This window comes from Thermobia domestica, chromosome 1 (genome assembly GCF_964235325.1).
Source record: "Thermobia domestica chromosome 1, izTheDome1.hap1.1, whole genome shotgun sequence".
NCBI lineage: Eukaryota > Metazoa > Arthropoda > Insecta > Zygentoma > Lepismatidae > Thermobia > Thermobia domestica.
In genome coordinates this window covers 28,555,614-28,573,585 of record NC_137454.1, presented here as the reverse complement: position 1 = coordinate 28,573,585, position 17,972 = coordinate 28,555,614, and the positions used below count along the sequence as shown (strand labels likewise).

Below are 17,972 nucleotides of genomic sequence, written 5' to 3'. Positions count from 1 at the left end.
ATCGAACGCGGATCCCCATGCCAAAGACGTATACACAAGTCATATAACCACAAGGGAGTTCACGAGTCTGTCCGGGACACCACGATTTCTGACAATTCTGACCGCATTCAGGTCTTTCATATTTAGTGGCTCAGTTAAATTTGAAATGACTCATTTGCAGAGCGCTCATCTCTGGCGTCTCGGGTCCCTGGTTTGATCCCAGCTTCCGTCAAGTAGTCTTTGTGGTGGACAAATACCGTGTGCGTGAGTTTTCTTGGGGTTCTCTAATTTCCTTCTACTGTCTTCATACATCATCATTTCATCATCACCGTCTCCGTCAGTTTTGGCGCAAAATCGTGGCACGTTATACTAAAAAGAAAGTTGTACAGTAGGTTGTTCTCGTTTATGCCTGGACATGTACTAATTTCTTTAAATGGTGACACACCACTCATGATATCGTGGCACACTTAGGAGCTTTGCTATTGATTAATATATATATCAATGGCCTCCAAATTGATTTCAACTTGTTATTACAAGCTTCATGGTAAAAAATAAAATGTGAAATGAAATGAAATTTTTGAGTTTTACATTATACGGTTATGCCGGATAGGCTAAAGGAGACGGTGATAATGAGAAATGAATGAAAATGTTGGAAAGAAGAAAGTGGGGGGAAACTGGAAAACCCTGAGGAAACCCACGCACACGGTGTTTGTCCATCACAAGGTTCACTTGGTGCGAGCTGGAATCGAACCAGGGACCCCAACCACCAGAGGTGAACGCTCTACTACTGAGCCGCCGCGGCCCCCGGTAACAAAAATAAAATGTGTCGTATACAGTGTACACTTAAATAGGCCTCCTGTACGACATAGAATATATTTTCAAATTCTAACAAAGGCTTAAAAATAAAATGTATCTCATATGGTATAGACTTAGAGGCCTCGTATACAGCATAAAATTTATGTTTAAATTCTAATAAAGGCTTCATATTAAAAATAAACCGTGTCATATACGGTCTGGATTTATAGGCTTCCTGTACGGCATAAAATTTATACTCAAATTCTAAAAAATGCTTCATATTAAGAGTGTCATATACGGTCTAGACTTATAGACGTCCTATGCGACATACAATTTATATTTAAATTCTAATTCTGGTTCCAATTTGTTGTATACAGTCTAAATTCATAGTCGTCCTTGATGGCACAAAATATAGCTTTAGATTCCAAAATTTCGCAAAACCTATAGGAGTCACTTTTCTGAGGAACAGAATACCATTAATTCTGGTTTGTATCCTTTTTACATGATTTTATTTAACTTGTCTGTTTCTCTTTTGGGTCAAATTTTACAATACATTTTTCTATCGTTTCTAATCATTCGATTTTCTTTATATTTAAACGAATGCCCAGTCCCAATCCAGTGTCAGATTCAACGATTCGAAGTCTTTTTCTGAATTTTGTTACGCCTAAAACTCGTAACTCATACAAAATATCACTACAACTTTGACTTCAATAATACTCATGCTCAGGGTTGAATTCAGGGGGTAGCCAGGGGGGGAATCTCCCCCCCGAAGATAATTCATTCCCCCCCGGAGAAACTCTAAAAATTTCGGTCACAAAATGTAGAAATTACTTCACCCAATTATTTGCTTTCTTCCCAATTATTTGCAGACGAAATTCGATCTCTCAATATACATATAAATGACGCAGAGCCATTCTATATAAATATTAAACATGTAACATCTAAGATAGAACACCAAATAGTCAGTAAAACTTGTATTTCTTAACTCTATAACCGAGTTTGGCAGAACATGAAATTGTTAACTGTTGAAGAAAGGTTTGTATTTTAGTAGGTACTATACTCTCGCCCTATATTATATATTAGTAGGTAGCACTAGCACAGATTGAGATAGGAAAGGAAAGATAGGGAAGATCTTTCGATCATTCCATATGATCTGTGATGTCAGCAGACTTCAGTTCTTGAAAATGTACAGTTCTTGCATTATTTGAAATAGAGCGCCTAAATCCCATTTCTCCCATCGGAAGTAACAGACGTAATTGTTAAAGTAAACACACTTTTCTTTAATTAAAAATAATTCAGTTAAAGGGTGAGATTCAGAGTGCGTCATTTAGAGGGATCAGGAAGGAACAGTTATCCCTCCTTGGTTAGAGATTTATAGAGAATTTATCAATATGATAGTAGTATATGAGTAAAATTGCTATTGAAGGTGATGAAGATCCTGCTCAGTGCCGTGCCATGGGGGAGGGGCAAGCGGGGCGACGGCCCCGGGCGCCGAAGTAATGAAGTAATGGGGCTGTAAAATTCGGGAGGAAAACAGAAAAGAAAAGAAGAAAAGAAAAACAGGAATGAAACACGTGCACATATATAAAATGAAAGGAAAAAAGTAATGAAATGTGCTCAAAATCAAGGAAAAGCAGAGTTTACTTTTTAAAATTTTCTCATGTTTCACGGCTGGTCTGTCGACCTCACTCATATATACGGGTGCCATCGTATACTCTCGCGCCAAGCGCTGATTTTCCACGACACGGCACTAATCCTACTGAAGATTTCGTAAACTAAACTATTGATGCAGTGAAGAAACCAAGGCTAATATGCTTGATTTAGAATCAGAAGTATGAGAAAGGATGATAACTTTTTGTTAAGATATTCCTATGTATGTTTGTTTTGGGACAAAAAATATTTCAGTTAATTTAAATATTTTTAAAAACTTCTATATTGGTAACAAACAGTAACTACTGAATATAGGAAATAATAATAAAAATAGTTACTGTAAATAGCAGTTAAAGTTTAGTGTAAAATATTTTTGCCAGTCTTTATTTAATGTTTTAGATAAAATTAAACGATTGTTTTTTTTTTTTAATTATAATCTCTCATTGAATATTTAGCAGCAATTAGTCCAGTGTGCGAATTGAAAAATTTTCCCAGGGGGGGGATGAATTTCATCCATATGCGCACCCAGTCCTCCCCCCATATATATATATATATATATATATATATATATACACTAACAAGTACAAAACAGTTGAGATGTGAGATCTTTCATAAATTTTCACTCAAGTAATATTTAGGTTAGCTACGCAAAGCAAAGTAGACCTACTTATCTTTATGTACACTTAAAAATACTCCAGAGGGGAAAAAAGTTATCCCTGCCAGGGATAAAATTTTTCTTCTGCAGGGTGGGAAAGATTTTTGTCAGGGGGGAAATCCCTGGCATCCCCCCGCCAATTCGCACCCTGAATTAGTCTCAATATTAGGTAAGATGTGGATATGAATGGAATTGTTAAATATGCTGCTTTCTTGCAAAAATACAGAAAACAACCCTCCCCCCCGAGGAGTTGACATTCCCCCCCCCCCCGGGTGAAAATGTCTGAATTCAACACTGCTCATGCTGTTCGCAAGAGAAACTTCAATCATGGATTCTGAAAGACGACTTTGTTTGACTAATTAACAACCTTTGAAAATGTTTATGAAATATAAAGTAAGGTAGAAAAAATCAATAACGTTCCCTAAGAACTCTTGTAAAAACCTTAAGAGTCTTCATCCCGTCGAAATTAAAATACCGCTAATTTTACAGTAATTATGTTTTATCTTCAAATAGATAAAAGATAATTGAAATATGGAACAAGAGCGCCCTAGACAATATTATTTTGCGTGAGGTACCGTTATCACAAGTCACGTATTGGCTCTCCGTTTTCAGCTGTTTAGAAATGCGAAAATAAATGCCGATTTTCAAAATGGCTCGAAATCGAAAGCAGATAAGTGAGTCGTGATAACGGTTTCTCATGTAAAATAATATTGTCTAGGGCGCTCTTGTTCCACATTTCGATTATCTTTTATCTATTTGAAGATATCACATAATTACTGTAAAATTAGCGGTATTTTAATTTCGCCGGAATGAAGACTCTTAAATATAAAATTTAGTTCGGGTACGTTGAACAGTATGGTCCCCAGATAAGTGTATATTGTAAAATTATGTCTTTTAGGGTAGAGCTAAAATGGTACACGGGATTTTTTAGACTTCCCCTATCACATTTTATTATAAATTCTTCTTATATACAAAGATAATAATAATTACAGTCCAAATATAAGTTTCTCTTAGATATTTGGTGGCTTGATGGTGAGTTTGTAGGAACCCAGAAACCAAGCGTCCTGGGGTGACAGGATCCAAGGCTCTTGTGGCCAAGGAGTGTGTGTAGGTATCTCTCAGAGATCGAACGTCCTAGAGAGGAGGATAAAACTCAAAGAGTAGGCGTCTTAGAAAACGGTGAGATGTTACAAAGACCAGGCCCCTAGCAAAGGAACTCTAAGAGATGAGACGTCTTAAAGAGTGGTAAGAATAATGCCAGGGCTAGGCATCCTAGCGACGAAACACTCAGAGATCAAGCGTCCTAGAGAATGGTGGTGATAATCAATCGGTGAAGATTGATGCCTTCTGTGGTGTTGTGGCTCCTTTTATCCAGAAATGTTGTTGACTTGATAAATCTTCGTTACTTGATGATCGTTCACGATGACTGACGATATCTTCTTTGTGGTTGTTGACTGGAGTTCTTTACAGCCAGTACATGATGTTGGAAGCACGCGCAGAACCTTACGCGGATGTAAAGCCGAACCTACATTTAAAAGTAACTTTTTCGACATGTAGGGGCTCTGATCCCTTAATATTTCTATTTTTTTACGATCATTATATTGTTTTCTCTTGCATGGTTGCTGTTATTTAAAACTTTTTAGTAATTTGTTGTTTTTTTACCCTGTGCCCTTCAATAACTAATGAGAATTTATTTTTCGTCCTATTCTACATTTCTCTATGTTCTTTGTAAACTACAGACGTGCGAATTACACGATATGGATATGTTATAGAGTTGGGTTGCAGGTGCAAAACCGCTCATAAGGAAACTTCACGCTTTAACACGACGCCAATGGTGCCGCAAATATGCAACATGGACCACTGTTAATTGGAAACATGTGATACTGTTGTATGAGTCTCATTCGCGATACTTCAAACCACAGCATTTCAAACCGTGTTTAGTCAAGCGGATGCCCCCGAAAAGGAGTATGATCCCAATGTCTCCACCCAACCGTGAAGCATAGCGTCGACTTGATGATGCTGTGGAAAGCAATATCCTAGTTTTCAGTCAGGACTGTGCGAACGCTTACGGATCGCGTCCCTACCCGTGATTATGTTACTATTTTAGAAGACCATGTGCGTCCTATGGTCCAGATTGTTTTCGGGCAATAACGTTATATTACAGGTCCAGGATGATAGTGCGCCCATTCACACAGTTCAAGAAGCTGCTGTGGCGTAGTTTTACGAGTATTGGGGTGAAGTTCCTACCCATATGTCCAGATTGTTTTCGGGCAATAACGTTATATTACAGATCCAGGATGATAGTGCGCCCATTCACACAGTTCAAGAAGCTGCTGTGGCGTAGTTTTACGAGTATTGGGGTTAAGTTCCTACCCAATCTTCAGACCTCAACATAATTGAACATCTGTGGTCCATTTTCGACACGCAAATCTGTGTAGATTCCCTTTCATGGAACTAAGTGATACATCCCATGCAGAATTGTGTAAGATTATATTTCATATCATTCACGACCTATTTGACACCATTTCGTATTAGAAGTGACAGTGTAAGCCTAGCGTATGAGTATAACGCCACTCGTTACCTGACCATCCTACCGAGGTTCAATCAATTTTTCATTTCAGTCCTTCACATGAATTAGTCTGTAAAGTAACCTCAGTTAATATCTCCGTAGAGAAGTGGTCGCCAACTTACGAAGAATCTGAGCTACCGCACCGTTTTCAAATCTTACTGTGAGCTACCAACCGAAAGAACTAACAACTTCTTTTTTTAAAAATATTTCATTTGTTTATTGCCTATAAACTTACAGAACATTTCTGGTAAATATAAAACCAAACTATCCAAGTTAGCAAATTTCTAATATACACACGATAAACATAACGTGCACAACCCCACGCGTATAAAATCAACTGTGAAATTAGGTTAGCAATGACAGTTGCGCGGAAGAAAAAAGCAGTTGTCGTCGTCAACGTCCCTTGTCGTTAGCATCAGCTCAGTGGCGAAATCAAGGTTAGCCAAGCGGAGCGTTAACGCGCTCTACCGAAAATGTCCCCGGGAGCTAGTAGTAGCTCGTGATAGACGGTTTGGCGATCACTGCCATAGAAAACGTATCATTACTATAAATTTTAGCATTGAAACATTAGTCTTTTATATAGCAAATTGTTTTATCTAATTATTTCCGTTATTTTTTTCTTAGACCATTTCGTATGGGACTAACAACAGAAAGCTTTCAGAGAGTCTGCATCGTTTTTTGTACTGAAGTAATAATTGTAAACATTATCTCATCTTAAACAATACCAAGCGCTCATTTTATCCAGATCGATTTCCGTAAGAAAAATTTCCTCGATTATTTACTCAATACCTATTAGGTATGAAACTGGTTGGCTATATAAATATATTGCTTACATAGTAATTTATTATGGTAATTTGGGCTATTTAAATTATAGTTTATTAATGTAAGATCATGTTTGTTTATGTATTTAAAATAAATTGAAAACACGTAGTAGAATTTTAACTTGTTTACTTTACTTGTGGTACCCACCTAATGACTAGTTAGATAAAGCAGAATATATATGAGCATGTAGTGATATTTAACTCTTGTGTATTTAAGAACAAATCCCTCTTTATGCTAATGACAAATCGCTGAATCCTCAAGCTTTTACACCCAACAGTTGCCACTGGGTTTAGTTAAAGTTTCGACCCAAGATGTGTGTCTATGATTGCCATTATATCGGTGTGGTTCTATAGCTAAACTTTCACCAACAATGAAATCACCGACAGTGATGTTATACTTGGACTAATTCTATGGGTTATAACTTTTGTTTAACTAACCTTAACAAGTTGACATTGCGAATTTAGATACTCACTGTAATTTTCATTATTGTATTTCTTTTTATTATTCTTAACAAATTGTTCCATGTATACATATAGGGTTGTTAACTAAATATGTGTGTATGAAATATGACCAAAATTGTCAGAGAAGTCTGAGAAAATCGTTCCAACTTTGTCCCAAAACGCATATGATGTCTGATTTCGTTTATAATTTCGTATTCGTTAGTCCCTAAAGTTTGCTGTTGACTATAGACCTTTTTAAACTTATTATTAAAACGTCTGCTAATAAATAAAGAAGCTATTGTGGATACGTATTGAACTTAATCAAAAAGATTTAAATATTCCTTGAAATTATCCAATATTTATTTTCTAATTTAGAAACATTATACAACTCACATTGTCACAGAAAGAGAAATTTACCAACATTGTATTTTAAATACAGCCTATATGGCACTTTTTTTTACTATGCCAAATTTACAAGTTCTCGAACTATTCTATTCTTTTTAACTGTGTAAATGTTTTTTCACCACTCACAATTTATGTATAATGTGTACAAAATATTATTTAAAAAATATGTTTTTTTAAAAAAAAAGAAAATCAAATAAGGAAACCATGGACAGAAAATCATGGTTTCAGTTCGCATCTCCTTTCTCAGCGCGTCGGATTTCATTAATATGTCGATATTCTATCCCAGGAACTTTTTCATTGGGGTGCGGTTTACGAGTACTGATTGGTCTTGTCTCAACAATGGATGTGCTTATTATCATTGGGACTTCTTCTAAAGGTTCATTGTAATCATTTGGTTCGCATATTCTTGATCGGATTCTTCGTCGTCCCGAAGGTTGGAACTTGTGTTGAACTGGTTGAGTGTCTGATCGAGTCATTGGACGATTTTCAGGCTGACTTTTGTTAATTATATCAGATTTCTGAGCTATCAAACCCTGCTGCTTCCTTGGTGTCATCTCTTGGGGGTAATTTCCTTCATACGTCACTGGGGGGCTTGTATTCTTATTTCCATCAGCAATTTCATTAGCATACTTAGTTGGTTTGTGTCCACAGGCATCTCCTCCGGCTTCCATTTTAGATTCAATAACGGGAGTTGGTTGCACGCAGTGGGTCTCTGTGTGCCCACAATGAGTCTCTGCGACACATTCTCGAATCTCAACTACCTTAGGCGGTACCATTTTCTCAGGATGTGCTGGACAGTGGTGTGGGACACACTCTTGAGTCTCAACTACCTTAGGTGGTACTGTTCTCTCAGGACATGCTCCCTTCGGATCTTCGCCTAAATCTTCGTCAGGGTGGTAACTAATGGGTACATTTTGAATAGCTCTATTCCTGGGTTCACTCTTATGAGCATACATGTTTGATGTGTTTCTCTTGACGGATTCAGGGGCACTCATTACCATTCCTCCTCCTCTGCTGCCTTCATGAGCATATTTTGCTTCTTCTTCCGAAGGGAACAGTGGTCTTGATTGTTGACACTGCGGTAAGTGGGAATCATGTACTGGACAAAGATGAGCTTCATGATTGTGAGAAAGAGGAGGATTATTATGTTCATAATCACCACAGAAATGCGCTACATTATCATTAGGCTTGTCTAAAGGTTCGCATTCATATTTTGCCGCATTTTGATGACTGTCATTTTCTCTCCTAGCCGCAGTGTCTTTCTCATGAAATCTGCATTGAGATATTTGTCTCTCTGTGAAGTGCTTACATTTACTTTTCCGTTTAACAGTTTTTGCGTTTGTAGTGGATGGTATATTAAGATTCGATGGAGGAGCATAGGGCATTTCATTATGAGGGGATCTCGAGCCACGATTTAGTTCTCTTCCTGTAATTACTGAGCTGTATCGCCTATTTGGAAGCCTGCTATTCGCTTGTTTTTTGTTATCCCTCCGTATTGTTGTCATTGCAGACAATTTAGATTTAAATACAGGACAGTGTATTTTGCAGCTGCATTGCATATTATCATTCTCGTACACCTCATCACACTTCGGTCTAGATTCTACGCCCTTGGTAGGTCGTTCCTTCTCCTCCGGGTTGCAGACTGAGCAGACAGAAGACACAGAACTCGAGCATTCTTTTCTAATATCGTGATATTCGTGTGCTTTGCACTCATAGGTATATCTTGGACTACAAACATGTGAAGTATCTGGACAATCACGAGCATCTTCCAACACGTCAAGCCTTGCAGGGCTTTTGCAAACGTTGTGAGGTACTCCTCCATATTTTACTCTGTTTAATTCTTTGTGTTTGTGATAACGATCATGTTCACACTCGGCTTCTACCACTGGCCTTGGACATTCATCTTCATGAGCACATGCGTGTGCCTTGGGTTCTGTCTTTATGCAATTATCACAGGGATGGCAAACCTCAGTGTCAGTAGGTGCATCTTCAGGAATATGTGATCTCATGTTTGCTCCTTGATTCTCGACTACATAATCACTCTTAGTTTGTTCTTGCACATACTTGTCTTCAACTGGGTGATTGACATATGCCTGGCTACATTCATAGTCTCCCTGTGCATGTGGAGAGGGGATTTGTGAATTTTCCACCTCTTTCGCTTTCAATCGTTTTATACAATCTTGAGCATTGCAACAGACATCTCGTTCTGCGGTACGACAGGATGCGGGAGGTACACGTACTTTCTGTGGTGGGTATCCCAAATCTTCAATGACACGATTTTGGTACTTGGCATGATGGCGAGTTTGATCCTTGTAAGGTTTGCTATTCTCCTGATGATCATTCGTTTTATAAGAATGAGCATGAACATTCGAGGAAGATGCATTTTGAGTATTTTCGTTTCTTTCGGATGATAGTCTACCTTGGCAAGTGTCACAATCACAGACTGCTATGAAAGAAACTTTCTTTTCAGTTCCATACGTTGCAGGATAGGATACGTAGTCACCCGTTCCTCGACTATCATCTTTGCACACCTGTAAACTTGTTTCTTTTTTAAAACCTCTTTTCTGTTGCTCCCTTGCAAGCTCAGCGCTATCCTTTCTAACAACCTCCTGGTCCATTGTATGGTTGCTTTCTAGTAATCAACAAAATGTCCACCTGTAATGAATCATTAAGAGTATGTATTTTACTAATATTTATTTTACATTAATTAATAAAATGTTGCAAATACTACTAATATTTCTATAAATTATATAAAATAAGATGTCCTGACTGACTGAACAACTGTTTAAGCTATAAGTTGAACTTGAAATTTGGACAGTAGATAGGATTTGAGACATAAGGTACCACTAAATAAAATTATAATGTGGAAAGGGAGAATGGTGTCATTATTATAATAAAAAGTCCACATCTCGGAATCCCTTGAGGTTAGACATGAAATTTGGTACTGGTACATACTTCAAGTTTTCATTTACAATAAACAGTTAAACACGTATTTCAGCGTTTTGTGATAGTTGACCTAGAAGACAAATAATTCATGTGAAAGGGGTAAAATGGGGTTTGCAATTTTTACAATGAGATGTCCATCAGAATTCTTTAAGGTTAGAGTCGTCAAATTTGGAATTTGAACTTTTTATTTAAAATGTCTGTTGATATTTAACCTTAAATGGAAGAAAAAGATTGGGTGGTTCAGTAAGATACCTATACGAGGTGTTTGAATTGTGTGAGAGACTAACTATATAAGAAAGATCAGGTGAAGAACGCAAAATATTGTCAGTATCACACATAGAGGCATTTCCAGTCTACGATATTTTCCTTATGATATAAAAACTAATATACAGGGTACATCACCAGTGATCTATCGTTATAGGAAAATAGCATTGAAAGCTAATCAGATATTTTTTTTATATATAATAGTCCGTTTGTCATATTTTCTGTTATTACGAAGAAATCTGAATTCAGTTAGCACTTTTTGGTGAGCCTGACTTCCTGTAAGCCTTATGGATAATATGGAGAATTTCTGTCAAACATATAAAGATGAAAAGTCTTAATTGCGTGGAATACACTTTCGTATATGTCAAGACATTGCCACAGCAGAGAGCTGTAAAATCAAAAGATTCGCTTATGGTGACGCCTTCCACATCGCTGCCGGTGGTGTGGTGCATTCTTTGGGAGACTACATCCAAGAACTCTACATGGCTCTGGTATGCGTTTCTTGGATTTACGCATAATAATAATTGTACTTGTAATGTTATGTTATAATTTGAAGTAAAACACGTATGAAACAAACTATTTCTTGTACTTCTTTTTCTCGTGTTATATCCTAGTAGGGACATGTATATTCATTTAACTTTCTGTATGTAACGTTTAGATATGTACTGTCCTTTTATTTGCATATTTAAGAATATCTAGCTTCGTTCCCATTTCCGTAAATAATGATTGCCAATACTTTTGCGGTAACCCTCATATAATGTACTCTGTGACAAAATGAAGTATGTTGTATTAGAGTTTATAGGGAAAATACTCTTTTGTCTATAGCTGTACTTAAGAACGTAACCTATAGAATATATGAGAGAAATTAACATATTCAACCATGAAGAACTTCTGAGTCATCCTCTTAATCGTCACTAATCCACCCCTTAACCCAGCAAGATACCTTTCACAGCCAAAGAGAAAATGAGCTTTTGTGCACGGCTTCCGAATTGACGTTTGATTTTGAGCGCTACTCTCAAGCCTACCAATCCGCTTCCAGCAACTCTGCCACAGTAGTGAGACGACAACCTTGTCAACATGCCATAATATTCGTCCTTTAAAAACAAAGTTCTCTCACTAGATTTGGCAACAGCGCGTTACCAGTTCATTACTTCACACCAAACTTCAATTAGACAACCCGTATTCTTTGTATGTAGTAACTATTCCTCATACAATGACAGAGTAGTCACACCAAGAGATTTTCAAATCGCACTCGACTGTTGTTAGTGTATATAACGTCAATTGAAAACCAACCAATAAAATTAGAGTCCTGTCTTATATGAGTAGTTTAAATACTTGTTTAAGACAATCAGCGAGTTAGTGGTGTTGTTCTGTAATCTGTCAGAACTGAATCATTAGCAGACTGATCCGTAATAACAATATGTCAAGAGTAGCAGGAAAGCCTGTCTTTAGGCTAGAAAATTCTAGCTACGTTAGAAAAAGGAATAGAAACTGTCTTTGGACAATATATCTTTGCGGAACAGTCTATTTCACTTCTTTTTTCGTCGTAGGAAGAGCGATTGCTCTCCTCTGGGTTGTTGCTATCTCTATAACCTGGGCTGTAGTTACAAAGGAAAGTAGTGGTATGCTCGGTCGAAGAAGTGCCCGCAATACATAATGAACCCTTCCGAAGAAGGGAATAGGATATGGCCATTAGTTCAATGAACCGAGATTTATCTACCAATTATATTTACAGGTGAAGGAATCTCCTTTAGCAAATAAGAGTCCATCTGCATCTCCACTGTCGGCGCCGAAGCGTTAAGTCATACCCTTTTAGCCAGAGCATCTCAAGGTATCACAACCTACCAGAATGTGCAACACATTTCTGGGAGTCCTTGGAAATAATGGAAGACTAAATAAACCTCTGTTCTGCCTACCTCAATTACTCAAAAATACCATGTTGAGCTGCCACGTACACCCCGGATCAAATCACAAGATAGGTCGCCCATTTGGGAAATAGGACAAGCCAAACCTCCCCCGGAAGGATTATGTGTATTTAATGCATCGCTTCAAAATCCAATTATTTGTGACATTTCATTTTTAAGCCCTTCATTCAAGCTATCTGCAAGTGCCTCACGGAAAACTCTGCATCACAGACAAGGAATATATAAACATACTGTACTTCTTCATATATTCTCCTTTAAAATTCAAAATCTATAGGTTACATAAGTAGGAGCTAATCAGATTCGGGTAAGGTCGAGATAATGTGGGGCTGTTGTAGCTCTTTCCCTTGACACCACAAGCATAGGAGAAAGAAAATCGACTACTTATCAGGTTTCGTAACTTGAGAGGGGAAAAGTGAAGGGAAAACTACAAGAATATAATAAGTAATTTGAGTTAAGTTAATAAACTAATGTTCTATATAGAAAATGCAGTAACTCTCTTTTTCAATCTAGTTCAATAGTATACTAAACAGCGTGACAAACATCTTGGCATTTGAAGGCGCCGCTCCAAGTTCCCTTTAAAGGCTGTTAGCAAATGAGAGGCCAGCGGTATTGCCACGTTCATTTTGTACACATACACGTCTATCCTCTGCCACCTGATCGCGCTGTAGTTCGTCTGCTTAGTTATAGCCACACCCTTTAGCATTCGGCAACGTCGCGTCACAGCTTGCGTTTTATTCGTTTAGCTAAAATGCCAAGATGCTTGTCATAGGCTTTAGAATTATTTTCCTTCTAAACTTCATACTTGACCCTAAAGCTTTCTTTACGAGTGTGAACCTCCCTCTAGTCCCACCCAGTTCCAAGATTATTTTTTGTCAGAATTTTATTATTATTATTATTATTATTATTATTATTATTATTATTATTATTATTATTATTATTATTATTATTATTATTATTTCCAGTCTACGTTATGTATCTTCACCGCAACAGGACCCATAATCATAGCACTGAAACCATGAACATACTACTTGGATACATGGAATCGCAATAGATCACAGACAATAATTTACCACATACCGGTAATTCATAATCCAAACATTAGTGAAGATTTACACCTGTTTCAACTGTGAGATTACAATGAACAGAGTCTGCTACGTTGAACTACTTCCTATGAATCAGTAATGGTTAATCAATTACAGAAAACGAATACTGTAGGCACCCGAAAGTAAAAACATTTAACCAAGACTACAAATGCATAACATTACATTTATTCGTGTAAGTAAACTTCCATTCGCTTCTTATCATGTCACTATGCAGGGTTACCAAATGTCCTCTTCTCCTCGGAATATTTATAATAGTAAAATAAGAGTATGGGATGATTTTCTTTCACAGTGAAATTGTCCCAGTTTTCTAGATTCAAAATACATTGAAAGTTGATTGCGCATAATTGTAACTATCGACTACAAAAAGAATTGTGTAATAGTTGAACAAGGTTCGGAAGACGGTCACCTGCTAATGCGGCGCAGGAAAGACATAACTATAATTTGCTAATTAATAACATCAGTGGCTGCATGTAACGGAAATTGACGTTTGTTGTTTAAAACATAGTCTGGCAATTAAATAATGAAACTGATTTTATTGTAGAAATGTTAGAATCAAATGATTGAATGCCAACGCAATATGTAACATTTGTCTACAAACTGGCAACACTGCATCACTGCACGATAAGCATGACGGGAACTATGACGTCATATTGACTCAGTAGTGGAAGACCGTTGTGACGGTAGTGTCATGGAGCAGCGAGTGTGTAAAAATGGGACCAAGACCTGGAATTGATGCAATAAGTGTATGTGGAGCATTTGTTTGTCCTGCGCACAAATATTCAGTTAGCACAAGATATTTAAAAGTGGCGTGGAATCAGTGGAAGACAAAGCAAGTTGGTTGCCCAATTTCAGGGCGTCAAAAAGATCTCACCACGAAAGTGAGACAACTTATTACAGACCATCGATGTGTGATTGTAAGGCTGGCTGCTGTCAAATGAGTTTGATCGTCACATCTTAGTGTAAGATTTATGTACGGAAAATGTTGGGATTTATGCCTTATTCTTTATTTGATTGTAAAATGTGATCGTGTGTATTATGTAAGGGATATCGTGGTAACTAGTCGTAAGAATAGAAGTTCCGTGAATTCCATTGTTGTGGAAGACGGAACATGGTGTTGTCGCTAACGAATCAACAAGACGTAAAAGTGCTGAATAGAAGTCACTAGTATCACCAAAAAGGGAAAAAGTTCGTTCCAAAAGTCGAAAGTGAAGACAGTGTTGTTGTGTTCTTTCGACAGCAAAGAAATTCTTCACCATGAATTTCTCCCTGAGGACCAAATTCAGTCGCTGCATTTTTTCTAACGGGAATGTTTTACAACGTCTATGGAAAAAGAAGGACTGTGAAGAATATGGGATGAAAATAAATGTTAGAAAGACAAAAGCCATGGTGATTGGAACGAAGCGGTCGGTGTCAAGTATAGAAGTAAGAGGGGATAAAATAGAGCAGCTAACTAATTTTCGATACCTGGGTAGCATTATTAGTGATGATATAAATTGCGAACGTGAAATAAAAGCAAGGATAGCAATAGCGAAAAAAGCCTTTAGGAGGAAGAAAAAACTATTTTGTGAGACCTTGAATAAAGAGTTAAGAAAAAGATTTATAAAATGCTTTGTGTGGAGTATTGTGTTGTATGAGTCAGAAACTTGGATATTACACAAAAATCATGGAAAACGACTGACAGCTTTCGAAATGTGGATGTGGAGAAGCATGGAAAGATTTTGGTGGCTGGAGCGAAAAACGAATGAGTGAGTGTTAGAAATGGTGGACGAGAAAAACAAAACAGTTTTAGATATTATTATGAAGAGAAAGAGAAACTGGTTGGGACATGGGCTAAGAACGAACTGTATCATGAAGGACATTTTAGAGGGTATGGTGGCAGGAAAGAGAGGGAGAGGGCGAAGAAGACTACAATTAATGGACGATATCAAAATAGAGAAATCGCACTTGAAGAGGTTAGCGGAATACCATAGAGCATGGAAGCTTCTCAGTTGCAGCAAGTGACGTGTCAAAATGGCAGAATACTTATGATGATGATGATGAAAAAGAATTCGACATAAGCGGCCGGAGAACCTACAGCAACTTGGTTCTTGCTTCATGGCAAAATGTGCTCGTTCACTGACCAATAGTTGACAGGAACTTTCGACCCGAAAGCAAGTCTGTGTGTTCAGCCATCATTAATATTCGCCCGATTTATTCATCTGTAACCATCATATTTTTTCCCAAAACTTAAGTTACCGTTGAAAGAGCGACTCTGACGGTATTCAAAACATCCGAAGGACCGGTGCCTTCAGCTCTTCGGGATATAGCGCAAATGTATATGCAAAGGTCGCTCCAGTCGTTGCATCGATTTAGGAGGAAATTTACTTTCACTTGAAAAAGAAAGAAAGAAAGAGTTACCATTTAAGTGTCTAGTTTCTATTTCGTTCAATATCAGTCTCATTATTTAGTTGTTCAAAGTTGTGTAACTCAGTTTATAAAGATAAAAAGGCGTTTACGCCTGTTCACATTTTGTAAATAAATATCCTTTTGTCCGATATCCTCTTTTTAACTTCACGAAATTTGGTAACCCTGTCAATACATATACTGAGTAATGCCTACGTTTACCAGCACATTAAAAATTAACCTTACCCACAGTCCTTTCGAAGATCACGTTGATTTATACTTTAATCCTAACGACCTGTACAAGAATAATCCAATTTCAATATTCTCTCATCCCATTAATGTTCTAAAGCGTTAATTCCAGCACTAAATCCCAAAGCGAGAAACTTCTCATAAAAAAGTAGCACAATAATAAAAAGTGAAGTGTTACTGGGCAACGTCTAAAACATATACTCTACTCGTCAACAATACTTCTTAATAAATAATATATTATTTTATTAAAAGTGATTGCACGAAATAGTTAACAACTGGGAAGAAAAGTGATTAAATAAAAATAAAATTACTCTTATAACTTCATATTATATTACGTTTAAAAGAAAATGTTAGTCCATAGCATTAGGAATCCTACTCAAGCTTCAACTCTGAATGAAATCCATTCATGTTACGTGGGATTTGTTCATTATTCTATGTATTTATCCACATATAATGATATTTGTATATTGATAAAATTATGTACTTTTTCTAAAAGAATGCCTAATGATACTTTGCATGGCAAGGGTGTCTTTTGGGGTTGCAGGGTGGATTGGAAATTGTTTAACCTGAGTTTAAGATACAGGTCTACATAGTTTTAATCGTCATCATTATAGTAGGCTAATGACTAATAATATACCAATGCAAAACGTAGAACTTTTAGTTTTTCGGAGAGTCTTTCCCTCCCCCCCCCCCCAAAGCAAAATCTGAAACGATACCACTGTACCATTTATGAAATATGAAATAAGAACTTGTTGAGGGTACTGTTTCAACGAAATCTAATTGGAGAGTTGAGTGACTTTTATGCCAAAAGTATTATCTTTTCAATATTGCGTCAAAGCAGTGGCGTCATTTGGAGAGGGCAGGGAGCAATTGCCCCTCTTGAGTTCGAGAAGTCTGTATTTTTTAATTGATTGTATACTAATATAGTAAAGAAACGTGAGACTGTTACGTTGCAGGGACGTGGTAAAGTGTTCTTAATTATGACGAATATATTCACCTTTGTAATTATCTTCCATTCAGCTCTTCGCATGAACTGTACGATCGTTTATTGAAGCGAATTGTCGCATAGGAAGCTCTTTTACCTTATTTGAGAGGAAGATTGTAACAACTAATTCTTCTCAGAAATGAAAGTCTGTAACCCATGTAGGAGGTGGTGCACTACGGGAATGTTTTATTTGGCCAAGAAGTTGGAGACCATTCCTGAAGTGTGACAAGGAACATTGTCATGATGATGCAAAGTTGCTGTCTACTCACTTGTCCAGCCGTTTGTGTAACAGTTGTAACCCAGCTGTGTAGACCTCTGATAGTTTGGCACATGATACAAATTTATAATTTACGACCACGAATATGTCGAGAAAATACACACAATCAGTATCGTACGGAACTGGATTTGCCTGGCCTTATTATGCCTCAGGGATCCAAGTCACTTCCATTAAGACAACATTACCTTGCTCTTGATTTCATACCTGTAAAACTATGAATCATCGCCTATGATGATACTTTCAAGGAAAGTCGGATCGTTTGAGGCTGTTTCCTCCAGTTCCCATCTGGTGATGACATGATTTTCCTCCTATGTAAGAGTTCACGGCACGAATTTCGTCGAAACAGGCTGTAGCACTAGCTCTTCGCGTAAGATTTGGTAACATGAATCGATGAAAATGATTATAAACTCCACCACATTTTCACGAACAGGCAGTCGTCGATCGGACCTCAAAAGTGCACTGACTTGGGTGATATTTTTTTCATTCCGGTCCACGGACGAACGATCAGGCCGAGGATGAAGTTTTG

At 37.3% G+C, this 17,972-nt stretch overlaps 2 protein-coding genes across 4 annotated transcripts in view; both read right to left on the bottom strand.

Moving 5' to 3' along the window:
* The window catches only part of LOC145684022 (uncharacterized), a 155,030-nt gene that overhangs the window by 117,654 nt on the left and 19,404 nt on the right, over positions 1–17,972 (bottom strand). The gene's annotated exons all lie outside the window — the stretch shown is intronic.
* LOC145684006 (uncharacterized) lies at positions 7,249–16,344 on the bottom strand. Its single transcript, XM_081755795.1, has 2 exons — positions 16,182–16,344; positions 7,249–9,970 (listed from the first exon to the last, which is right to left on the bottom strand). The coding sequence occupies exon 2, from the start codon at positions 9,931–9,933 to the stop codon at positions 7,540–7,542; it is 2,394 nt and encodes a 797-aa protein (XP_081611921.1). The 5' UTR covers positions 9,934–9,970; positions 16,182–16,344; the 3' UTR covers positions 7,249–7,539.

Excerpts from the sequence above, each read along its gene's own strand:
- LOC145684006 (XM_081755795.1), bottom strand. The coding sequence starts at position 9,933 with ATGGACCAGGAGGTTGTTAGAAAGGATAGCGCTGAGCTTGCAAGGGAG.